The sequence below is a fragment of the Hemicordylus capensis genome, chromosome 2 (assembly GCF_027244095.1).
Source record: "Hemicordylus capensis ecotype Gifberg chromosome 2, rHemCap1.1.pri, whole genome shotgun sequence".
NCBI classification, from domain to species: domain Eukaryota; kingdom Metazoa; phylum Chordata; class Lepidosauria; order Squamata; family Cordylidae; genus Hemicordylus; species Hemicordylus capensis.
Genome location: NC_069658.1, coordinates 185,074,353 through 185,086,734, shown reverse-complemented (window position 1 = coordinate 185,086,734; position 12,382 = coordinate 185,074,353). Strand labels below are relative to the sequence as shown.

The window sequence follows — 12,382 nt, the reverse complement described above, 5'->3', positions numbered from 1 at the left end:
CACACATTCAGTATAGGCCAAATCCCTGATGGGGATCCTGGTAAGAGAGATGGTATTCTTATAGACCACAGCCAACTCACCTCCCCGCTCACATCTTTTCATCTGCTCTACCATGGAGTAACACTCCGGGAGAAGCAGGGACGAAACCGGACCACTAGCCTCTCCTGACCAGATCTCCGTGATACATATCAGGTTGGCTCCTTCATCCATAATCAAGTCATGGACTACCTCAGATTTATTTTGAGCCCACCTGGCATTATAGAGTAATAAGGTGAGGTTCTGTGGGCTGTTGCATTGCTCTCCAGGGTCAAAGAGGTGGTAGGCCTGCTGGAAGGGGAAATGGCCATTACATTTCTGAATTCCCTTCCCCTGTAACGGCCCGCTGGCCTCCCAATGCCATATCTTCGTCGATTCCCTACGACCACTGGTATAGCTGCCCCAGAGTCGTCCCCATCTCTTTTTAACCCAAGACACATACCTGTACTAGGCAACAATGAAGTGAGCAGGAGTCTTCTTTCCAGCAGTCCCAAGACAATAGGGTGGCCCACCCCTGAAGGCCACCACTGAAGGTTGGCTGCCTGCCGGCGGCTGCGCCTCGGTGCTGCTTGCCCTTATAAGGGCCAGGAGTCCAAAAGCCTCACTGGTGTAGCTCTCGCCCACCACCAATCAGGCCAGCCTCCCCGGGTACAAGATATTGCAGCACAATTAAAGGGAGCTAATACACCAGATAGCAGCCTGCAAAAGGGAGATGCACACAGGAGCTTCTGCCAAAAATCCCTCTCGCCTGTCCAAGAATAGTGGGGGAAGAGGCCAGATGAAACACACTGCTTACCCCCACAGCGTGTCTTCAGTCATCTTCTGACCTCTCATCACCACTTATACCTCCCTCTAGTGGATGTGCTTTCTGGTTACTAGACTGTCTTATGCTGCAAACCGGGTGGCAGTTTTTAACGGAAGCAATTGAAGTCTCCCAGTTCTAGAAGAGGTTTTCCCATTCTCGGTTGGTAACTGCCATCCTTATTGGCACTCCCTTCATAATGAAGAGGGAGCCTCAGATGCAGGCTTTGAGGTCTGGAGTCCTCCTTTGCCTGTTCCACTGCTGCTGGCCCTTGCCTTTCAGAGGAATCTGCTTGACGAAGCAACAGGAATATAGGCTGCCCCGTGACTACGGTAGGAGATTGTGCCAGGTCCTTCTGAGCAGGCTATAAGCCTACAGTTCTGCTTACTCTTGGTGGAAAAATTGGGACTGGCTTCTGACTATCGTAGCTGGATCCAAGAAGCCTGTGTCTCTGCAGAGCTGCTGCTTGAGGCCTGCCTAATTGCCTGGGATTTCTTTAACTGTTGGGTGACTCTGCTTGTGGCCCCTTCTTAATGTCTTCAGATTATTCTTTATAATATGCCAAATATCAACTAGAGCAGTCTGAACCATTTGTTACCTAACTAAAATGGAGCACTGGTCAGCTTCTCCTCCAGTCATCTCATTCTGGGCTACTTTGCCAGCAATATTGGCTTATGCAAAAAGACCAGAAAGTTTGGCTCTTCAGAGCAGCATTGGCCACAGAGAGACTGATCCTACAGGCATAGGAACTTCAAGCGTCCTGTTCAGTGCAGCCTCTGCTGTCAACTTGAAGCAATGGCAGGAGTTGTTAGGCAAAAGTTCTCAAAGCGTTCTGGGGTTCCTCAGATGAGATCATCAGTCATGGGAGGCAGACTTCAGCAAAAGTTTGCCTGCTGTTATTGATCTCTTGCAAGGCACAGTCACTGGGCCGGGGAGGAGAATGTTCTAGGGAGCAAATCTGGTCCACATGGCCCAGCAGTGAGCTGCAACAGTTCTGACCAGTGTTTCACATGAACTTTGCGCCTCAGATTCCTCTAGCTTCCTTCTATTCTGGAGTAACATATATGCTTCAAAGAGCCTGCTTCTCCCCCACCCTCCCAAAAGTCTTGTCTTATATGCTCTGCTTAGATTCTCGTTGGATTTCCTTTTTTTGTGGGTCCTAGCCCACAAAAATCTTATGCCCACAAATCTGTTAATTGTCAGGGTGTCACAGGACTCCAGTTTCCTTCAGTAGGCAAACACAGCTAACCTTTTGGGCTTGGCCAGCAGCACAGCTTTCTTGGAAGACTACTCCAAAAAGAGGCAGGGCATCTAAGACTGGGACCCTTGATTGTACATATCACTCCTCTTGTCTCCTGGCTGGTAGCTAGGAGGGCCTAGCGGTAACCTCTCGGAGTCCTAGCCAAAGGCCCTCTGTTGCCAGTCCTACTGATTCCATCCCCTGCTGCACACCTTTGAAGGAAGTGGTTGCAGGCTGGTTTGGTTTGGCTGCTGTGCACCTGCTAACCACAAGGTGGCAGGCTGCCCTAGTTAATTCATAGAGGTAAGGATAGCAGCAGTGCTCAGTCTGAACTAGAGCTTGGTATCTAGCATTACCCCCTTCATAGTCTCGACCCCTCAGTGAAAGGAAACAACAAAGGTTCTGGTCAGTGCAGAATGATTTCTTCCGAGAGTAACAGCAGCCTTGGCACGCCATGGAAGTCTAGTAAGGGCTTCTTGGATCAGAGGATGCCATTCCAGAAACAGGTGCCTTTCACAGTAAGAAATACAGTGAGATTCTGAACCGTTGGATGCTCTCCCCCATGTCCCACCAAGGGCAGTTGTGTTCACCATTGATTTCATGGCCTTCTGGTGTTGGTAGCCGTGACTCAAGTGTGGCTCACCGCTCAGTGGCAACGGGGAATTGTCCTTCTGGCATTGGCAGCAGACGGCAGGGTCTTGACGTCCGCTCTGGTGGCTGCCTGTCCAGCGCTCGTGCTTAAGCAGCAGCGGCTGTTGGCTGAATAAGACTGCTAACAATGCCGCCTGTGGGTCATAAATCAGCTGACTGGCTGCAGTGCTGCATACCAAAGGAATGTGCTAGATGCTGTGGGGGTGGGAGGAGAGGGCGGTGGCTTCCATCTTGCAGCTGTGTGTCTGAGGAGGAGCAGGGTGCCCTGCTCTTGAGTAACGCCTAGACATGAAATGTTGTGCTTGCCTACTTGGTGGCTCCACTTCGCATGTTGCAGTAGGGCTGGAGCCCGGGCCTTCTGATCCGAGCTGCAAAAGGATCCAGTGGGCCTCTGGGCTCAATCTCACCCATGTGTGGCAGCTCATCCAAGGCATTCTGGCCCTTCTCCAGGCTTTAGTTGTGTCAAGCCTTGCCAGTAATTGGAAAGGGAGGGCATGTTGTTTCCCCACCCCCCTTTCCTAAAAAAAAAAAAAATACAGGACAGAGCTGCCTTGCAGAGGATAACTACAAAATGCCCCGTCTAGGCTTTCCCTTTTCCTGGGGTGGGGGCTGGTTGAATGGCTCTCTTGCCTCTTCCGAAGGCAGTGAGCATCCTCTTGGTACTTGCTTTGTGGAACTCCTACTGGTGGCACTTGATGCCGCTTCCTCCAGCGGCGTCTCTACCCTGAGCTGTCACTCCATCCCCCTGGCCAGCAAGCTAACCCCCGGCTGCTAAGCAGGGCAGCCCGTGGTGCTTTGGCAGTGGCAGAAGCCTGAATGGTGCCGCTGTTGCCCGTGGAGCACGTCTGAGCAAGTGGGCGGTTTGCTTGCTCGTGTCCTGCCGCTGCTACCTTGTCACAACTCATCTGCTCTGGGAGCTCATGGATGTGGCAGCCTTTCCCTGGGGAAGTCAAGCAGCAGGCGGTTGGGTGGAGGGTTGTGCAAATCTCGCCCTATAGCAATGACTTCATGATGGTGGGCTTTTCTCTGCATGTGCGTTCAGCCACCTCCCTCCGCTGGAAGCAGCTGTGTTCCTGGAAGCGAGGAGAGAGGAAGGTTACAAACATCCACTTGTATGTCTGAACAATGCTGCCTTTCTGAGAGAGAAGTCCATTGTTCACTCTCCCCAGTGAGGCCAAGAAGCAATACATTTTAAGTGCTGTAAGGTAGGCCTAAGTTAAGGGGAAGGGACGAGGAGAGCAGTTCAGCGTGGCAGGGGTGGGGGGAGGAAAGAAAAGCAGCCTAAAGGTTTTGGATGGACTCCTCCTGACGTCTTCCAGGAAGTAGCTGGCCAGGCATCTAGACAGGGCTCTGGTCAGCAACTGGCTCTCTAACAGGGCCATAGATTGAACTACGAGGGCAGAAGGACCAGCAGTGAGGGCTCCATGCATGGAGTTGCTCTCTGTTGGAGAGGAGATCCCAAACCACAGAAGGGCGTTCACCTTGGCTCGCTGCCATGACCTCCCCTCAGCAGTGCTAGAAGGCCGCTATAGAAGGATCCCTTTTGCAGACCTATTTGTGGCTCAGGGCAGACTGAAACGACTGAGCATGGCCTCCTATACGGCTCATTCTATAGAGACATTTGTGCCTCTCTCATTCTTTTACTGTGAAGAAAGTTCCCGGGGCGTCCAAGACAGTTCTGCAGTTCCCTGCTACTCTCTGACCTTAAGCCTACCATAACTTATAGCGTTGCCAGATACTTTGTGGCTACTATTGGCATCTGCCGGCAGATGACGGGCTCTGAGCCTTTTTGGTCCTCATTTGATTCTGTAATTGCTCACGCCTTCCCTTTTACTCCTTTTATTGGTCTTAACGTTCAGTGTAATTTTTACTCTGACTTTTATTTTATTTTATTGTCTCTTGTGCATTTTAAAGACTTTTAAACATAGTAATAGTATTTTTATTATTGTATGCATTGACATTTTTAGTATTTTAGTACTTTTAGCATTCTAGCATTCACATTTTTTAACACCCTCATACATTCTAAGTATATTAGTTCTTTTAATGTTAATATACATCATCACATATGTAACTACCGTTTCCGCTCTTATTTATTCGTATTCTCTAACATGTAATTTTATGCTGGTCTATGACTGTAATAAGGGATGATGATGAACTGCGAGGGCAGAAGCACCAGCGGTGTGGGCTCCATGCATGGAGTTGCTCTCTGTCGGATAAGGCAGAGGGCTTCCTTGCCCCATCTTTCCAGAATGCGCTTGGAAACAGCAAAAGGCTTGTGTCGGCCGAGGCTTTTCATAGCCAGTGAGAGCCCTACTGCTTCCTGGAGCCTCGGGCCAGACGGACTCTAGAGGGAGCGCCTGAGCTGGTCACCTTCGGTGAACACTTTGCCTTTGCAGCTGGAGCTCAACCTGATGTGGGATCGCCTCTGCTGCTGGAGGCTTGGTAGTGACGAAGGGGGTTCTTGGGAAGGGGCAGGAGCTGGTTAGGGCCGGCCATGCTTCAGGGTTTGTCTGAGGGGACAGCCAACTTTGGCTCCTCCAGCTCTGAAGGACGGTTTTCGGGAACAGAGATCCAAGCTGCAATGGGATCCTTCTCTGACTGGGTCTCCTCCAGCTTGGTGTCTGGGTGAACCCCTACAGTATCCATCTTCCATTGTCCCTACTCTCTCATCTTGTCAGACTTAAGAAAAAATCTTTGGCAGGGCCTCTCTATATGCACCTTGGTTGCAGCCTGCATCTGCCTTAGCTGTTTCTTCTCATGTCTGAGACAGCCTGTAAGAGAACTCTGTTAGAGCCCTTTGCCTTGGCTTTTGTAAGTGGCTGAGGTGCAGGATTGGGATTGGGGTCTGTGCTGTTGAGCTTCATTGGTTCCTTGGGTGTTGTGTATGTCCCTAACTTAAAGAGAGCAGGAGGTGCCTTGTAGAAGAGTCCAGTCTTATGGTCTCGAGCAGAGGGCTTTCCCAGCCCAATTTCCTGACCTTCTCTCCCCCCGCCCCCTGAAGATACCTAGGACTGGAGTTGTGGCTCATCTATCCCTAAAAACACTCTGAATTTTAGACAGGCACTTTAAGACCTGGCCTTGGAGTCTCTGGATTCTGCAGGAGTCCTACATTAAAAACGAGGTTGTAGGGGCAGGATCTGAACTCATGAGATGATGCTGGCCTTGATCAGAATGACTTGGCAACCCACTGAAGTGGTGTGCTGAAAGGGTTCTTTCTCCTAGAGTGGATATTGCCTGATTGCTTTGCTAAGCAGGGCCCACCCTGGTTTGTATTTGAATGGGAGATGTGTGAGCACTGCAAGAGATTCCCCTTAGGGGATGTGGTCACTCTAGGGAGACCGCCTGCCTGCTTGCATGCAGAAGGTTCCAAGATAGGGCTGGGAGAGACTCCTGCCTGCCTCCTTGGAGAAGCCGCTGCCAGCTGCTGCCAGTCTGTGTAGACTGTACTGAGCGAGATGGACCAATGGTCTGACTTGGTATAAGGCAGCTTCCTATGTTTCTAAGCATCACTGCTACCTGTCCTTGGGGGAAGGCCAGGACATGGGGAGAAGGTAACGGGGCTACTTGGCAGTTCTAAGGAAGATGTCTGCTGCTGCTCTGAGAACTGATCAAGAGGCTAGATAGGGATCTGTTTCCAACTTGCAGGAAAAATAACTGGACCCCAGGTTTGGTTTAGGAAGCACTGATCTGGAGGGCAGCATGTTGATGGAAGGGACCTGCATCTCCTAAACTTAATCAAGGATCCTTTTGACTGTAAAAACGAGCCCATCTCTGTCTTGGCCTCTTATATCCATTTCCGTTGTGTCCCCCGTGACATTGCTTCGCTTACTACTTATCAGGAAGTCATAGGCAAGGCAGGTTTCTTTGCCTGCTCAATATAAAAGCGGCCTTGGTAGAAGAGTAGCTGTCTTCCCCGTGAAGGAGCCCTCCGATGAGACTGAAGTCTAAGGAGCTATCCCCTTCTGGCTTGCTTCCCATTCGGAGCCTTTTTCGTTAGCGGACACGAGCTTTTTGGGGTGGGATGGGCTGCTGACATGACTCAAGTCCCTGCCGTGACCCGCCTCTGTGTTTGTCTTTGCAGCCTGCTGAGACGTCTTATCACCCTCATCTCCCAGCAGGCCACTACCCTGGCTTCCAACGAAGCTTTCAAGAAGCAGGCCGAAGGAGCCAGTGATGCCGCCAAGAAATACATGGAAGAAAATGACAAGCTGAAAAAGGTGTGGTGCCGAAGGGCGGAGGGGGTGTGGCTTGGGACAGACGAGCATCCTTGGATCTGCTCTTGTTGGTGGCTTCCTAGGATCTCTGTCCTCTCTGCTTAAGATTGCTTACCAATCGTACCGTGGTTTCCTGTAAATGGGACTGAGAGAGAAACCTTTCACTCCTATATAGGCAATTAAGAGGCTTGTGTCTTGGGGCACTTATAAATGCCAGATGATGTGTGAGCTCCCCAGTTTCCTGCAGCTTAATTTTGTGGCTTTTTTTAACCACTTACGGTAAACATAGCATAATTGGTGCCTTCTCAGTGTCTCTGTTGCTTTGCCCATGTCGTAAAACGGGAGTATGAAATGTGACCCAAGGCATTCTGGATAAAGCAGTTGCATAGGATAGATTACAATTGAGTTTCTAGCCCTCCTAACTACAGAGTGCATGCAGGAGACATGCCAGGCTCAAGATTGGTTATGGGTAGTGGTCTCTGTCCAAATGCCATTCAACCAGTATGCTCCCCTTGTCATGAAAGGCACCATAAGCCCTGTCTTGTGCTTCCCCAAGTTACTAACTTAATTACATACCATATGTGGACTGTCTCCTTCAAGATCAGAAACCAGTGAGCTTTTGTTATTGTTGTTTGTTTATTTGATTTCTATACCGCCCTTCCAAAAATGGCTCAGGGCGGTTTACACAGAGAAATAATAAATAAGATAGATCCCTGTCCCCAAAGGGCTCACGATCTAAAAAGAAACATAAGATAGACACCAGCAACAGTCACTGGATGTACTGTGCTGGGGGTGGATAGGCCAATTAAAGCCACAAACATATAGTAAGGCTCTTGGGAAGCCAACTTCAGCTCTAAACACTTATGCGTGTGCCACAAACCTGCAGAGATCCAGGAAATGTTTTGTTTCATGTCCTTGGACTTGAAGGCAGGAGTCCAGAGTTGCATGAGGTGAATTTGAAAGCTTGCATATGCACCCAATGGCATTTTGGGGGGGTATTAGACCTTGCTAGTGCGCTACAACTTCCTTTGGTGACTCCCTTCCATTTCCTTACTAGCCTGCAAGACACAGTATGTGGGACCCTACTACTGTCACGAATACAAATGCAACCCACCCCCAAGGGATGGCACAACTTTGTGCATCCTGCCCCAAGACTCCAGAGGCCTGATTTGGGGGTGGGGGTGTAATCGTAATCCCATGCAGGCCATACAACCCTCCTGTCACTTTATATCCCAGCTCCCCTTTTATGGCAGTAACCTTACCAATGAGTTAATCTCCCACTGAGGTCTTGTGTGTTCCAGGAATACTGTGTGGGTCATTTGACGCTGCTAAACTGCTGTCCTAGCAAATGTCAAGTATGTGTCACAACTGGCAATGCAGCCCCCACGCTTTCTCAGTTGCCTGGTGTTGGCAAGAGGCTAGCAGGCCCTTTCTCGAACCCATCTGAGGGGTACCTTCTCTTGGCCAAGGCACACTTCAGGTTGCTGAGGCAGACGTCTTTCTGAATTAAAACTGGGCATGATCACCTCTAGAGAGATGGTTTTTTCTTTAATCCAAACTGCTGCCTACAGAAGAACCTACTATTCATATACCGCTCTTCAACCAACATTTTCAAAGCGTTTACATAGAAAAATACATAAATAAGACAGTCCCTTGTCCCCAAAGGGCTCACAATCTAAAAAGAAACATAAGGCAGGTACCAGCAACAGCCACTGGAGGGATGCTGTGCTGGGGTTGGATAGGGCCAGTTGCTCTGCCCCTGCTAAATGTTAGAGAATCAACACTTTAAAAGGTGTCTTTGTTCAGTTAGCAGGGTTCACACCTAGGGAGGCGGTTTTTTTCTTGAGTTGAATCTGCTGCCTACAGAAGAACCTCCCCGCCAGTGTTCCATATGTTGCTGGTCTGGGGGAGGTGCTTGTTGGAGGGGAGCAGGCAAGAGGCAACCTCTCCTGTGGGCATGTCTGTCTGCTGAGTCTCTGCACTGGGGGTACTGAATGATCCAATGGCATCCGTCTGAACAACTTGGACTCGGTTGCCTGCCGAAGCAGAGAGTGACCGGAAGACAGCAGGGCTAGTGCAGGGAGTACAGTGGGTAGCCGCCTTGGTCAGTGAGTGCTTTGGGCTTTCAGGAGCCTTACGGTGGTTCCTTGGGGCACACTCATGTGCCTCGTTCGCACAAAGGGGTTGCCAGTTTAAGGCAACAGCAAAAACAGAAGTTTCTCTTCGGTATGGGGCACCTGGAGTTCCATTGCTAAGGGCTAGACACAAAGTCCAGAGTGTCCAAAACACAGAAAAGCAAATGGTGGAGCAAGAGCTGCATATAGCCCTTCCCAGCAGTCCTTTATTGCACCCTTGGGTGGTGAGATCATCTCGTAATTTGACAAGAGCGGTCTCCTTTGGAGACTAGAGGAGAGTGGGGACTCTTCCGTATGTTGTGTTGAGCCTTGTTGGGTTGAGTGGGGGCGATGAGACATCTCGCCACTCTCAAGGGCCTCTGAGGCTCAGCCTGCCAGCCATCCAGTCTGGGCCGGGGCATATCCCCCTAGTTGTGCTTGGCCTTGGAGGTGCTTGGAGAGCCTCTGAAACTCAACAGAACATGGAACAAGAACCTACTTCTCAGCCTCAGGGGTGGAGCTGGTGGTGCTAAACATGGGGTAGCTACCAAGATCAGACACACGTGGAATCCTGGCCCTGCATATAGTCAAAACGAGGTGTAAGGTAGACTTCAAAAACAAATCCAAGGGTTCTGCATCAATGAAATGCATGCCCTGTACCATAGAACCTTGAAAGCAAGTTTCAGCAGTTGCTTTGGGTGAAGTACTCTTGGATCTAGCTCTTGATAGGGAAAACTGTCCTTTCTGGCAAGGACCAGAGGAAGGGAAAGAGGCCAGTGCTTGAAGCGGCACTGTCCAAGCTGTGACCCAGCAAGAGAAAGCTGCCTGAAAGCAGACTATTGTGGCTTGCTAGGGGCTCTCAAAATCCCCTGCTTCTTGACTGATGGCTGCGTTTGATTTGGGTTACAGGCTGGGCAGGCCTGATCATGAAGGGAGCACTGTTCCCTCTAAGGCGTGCATGCGCTCACAAGTTTTCTGATGTCCGCTCAGTTAATTTTAGATCCAGCTCAGGTTGAATTAGGAAGGCCCCACTCTGGAAGCACATGCTTACACACTGCCTTGATATTGCCACCCAGAACAAAACTAACTTTGGACAGAGATGAGAAAAATTAGAGGGACCACTGAAGGGGAGGGTTAGGTGGAGGGTTGGGGTGGAATTGGAACAGTAGTCCTCGAGGAGCAGGATGGGGGAAAGGAAGGAGCTGTGCAGAGCACTGGATTGCCTTCCTCCTGGCAGCTAAGCTCTTTGCCAGTTACTTCTTGGTTCTTAATCTTTTGGACTACTTGCTCTCAAACTTGATAAGCATCTGAATTGAACAGAAGGTTGTGCAATTTGTTGTCGTGATGCAGGTTACCCCAGTAAATGGAGCACTGTGTATGCTGTGCCAAAAAAAAGAAAGCAAAATAATTCAAAAACTTGCTTGCACTGGGCTGCTAATAGAGTAGATGAGCCAAAGGCCTGCTCATGTCTCTAGGGGGTGAGGGGCAGCAGCTCATGTCTGAAAAGGGTATAAAGCCCTAACCACCCAGAGTTGTTCTGCGTTCCGTTCCACCTTCACTCAAAACTGCTTCTGTGTTTATCAAGCCTGTGCTTGTTGAACTCAGACACTCTCTCTGCAGCTTGCAATTTCTTAAAATGAAAGCTGAGATGCTCAGGATTCTGCATGAGATGTCGATCCCTCCCTGCTAGCAAATGACACTACCCTCCAAGTGTTCCAGTGTTTCTGAGAATCTTCTGCAGCTGTGAGGCTTGAATACAAAATCCAGTTACTGCCACAAAATCCTGGCATTCTAGTCTTGGATTCTTAGAAAAAGATCAAGTCCCTGCTGTCCCCCCGATGGAGAAAACAGAACTATCCACGGTCCTCTCAGTGTTACAGCTCTGATGTGGGACTCTGAATGAGGCTCTGTGACCTGGGTCCACCTCTCTGCACCTTTTGGCCCCCAGTTTTCTCCCCTGAGGCCTAGCTCTGCTTATCTTGGTTCATATCCAAACAGTGTGGAAATTTCCAAAACAACAAAGAACCGCCCAGAGACGTGAGTTCGGGGTGGTATACAAGTGTGATGAATAAATAAATAAATGCAATAGAATAGGGTTTGTAAACTTGCATCACAACTTCCACTTGCAGAATATGGGATTCTTTCCTGCACAGGGAACTTGTATTTTTATTTATTTAGTACATTTGGATAGTGCCCCAAACTCATATCTTCTAGGCTTGCTTGTGCTGAGAGTTGCATTTAAATCTTCAGTATATTGCGCTCCGGTGTGGATCAGCCTGAAGGGGGCAGTCAAGACCTGCAGCTCTGGCTGCTGCTCTGTCTCAGACATGGAAAAGAATTTTTATGGCCTTAATTAAAGCAACATGTTAGCAGATCCCCTTGACCCTCTGAACGGCAGAAGTGTTGCACATAAGCTTTATCATAAAGACACTAAGAGTGGTGTTTATTGCTTGCTCTCCTGACAGTGCCTCTGTTCTTCCATCTTAAATATTCCAAGAGCCACCTACTGGGGAGGAGTCTTTCTCACTTCTGCCTGGCCTAATTTTTCTTGGGAATCCGACTGCAACAGCCAGAGCTGAGAAGCTGCATGGAATGGGCTTTCATCCCCAGTGAAGTCACTTCCTCTTGTGAGGTTGACTGAGTAGGTTTTGTATTGCAGGACTCCCAAGATGGTGTTCAAAGTCCCTCCTTTTTCCTGCTTCCTGCAGCTTGGTCTCAGGATCACAAGCTGATGGGGTCTTCCTATGTGCTGCATAATCGGGAGCAGTTTTGCTTTGCAAGCATCTTTTGTTTCTCTGTGCCTCCAGCAAACATCCAGACCGCAGCTTCCTCACCGGGTGGGTGGCTGGTGGGCTGAAGGATCAATCGTTGGACATGCTCTAGGCATGTCATCACTCCGACTTCTGCCAGCCCTGGGACTTCTTGCTCATTGTGGCTGATGCTCTTTTGTTCTCCATATCAGACCAATGACTGGGAGTGGGATGGAGACAGTCCACCTCAAAGCAGTATGAAGTTGTGCCCTTGGGTCGGTGTTGACTCCTGGCGCCCACAGAGCCCTGTGGTTGTCTTTGGTAGAAAACAGGAGGGGTTTACCATTGCCTCCTCCCACGCAGTATGAGATGATGCCTTTCAGCATCTTCCTATATTGCTACTGCCCAATATAGGTATTTCCTGTACTCTGGGAAACATACCAGTGGGGATTCGAACCAGCAACCTCTTGCTCCCTAGGCAAGTCACTTCCCCGCTGTGCCATTAGGTGGCTGTTACAAGCAGCTTATTACAAGGGGATTTATTCACTCTTTTTTTCAGCATCACTTGTCAGAAA

At 49.6% G+C, this 12,382-nt stretch overlaps 1 protein-coding gene across 1 annotated transcript in view; it reads left to right on the top strand.

Annotated features, from left to right (window-relative positions):
- BCAP31 (B cell receptor associated protein 31) overlaps positions 1 to 12,382 on the top strand; it is a 46,181-nt gene that overhangs the window by 16,993 nt on the left and 16,806 nt on the right. The window contains exon 5 of the mRNA XM_053293492.1: positions 6,811 to 6,946. Coding sequence (XP_053149467.1) covers positions 6,811 to 6,946 — 136 coding nt within the window. The remainder of the gene's footprint in view (positions 1 to 6,810; positions 6,947 to 12,382) is intronic.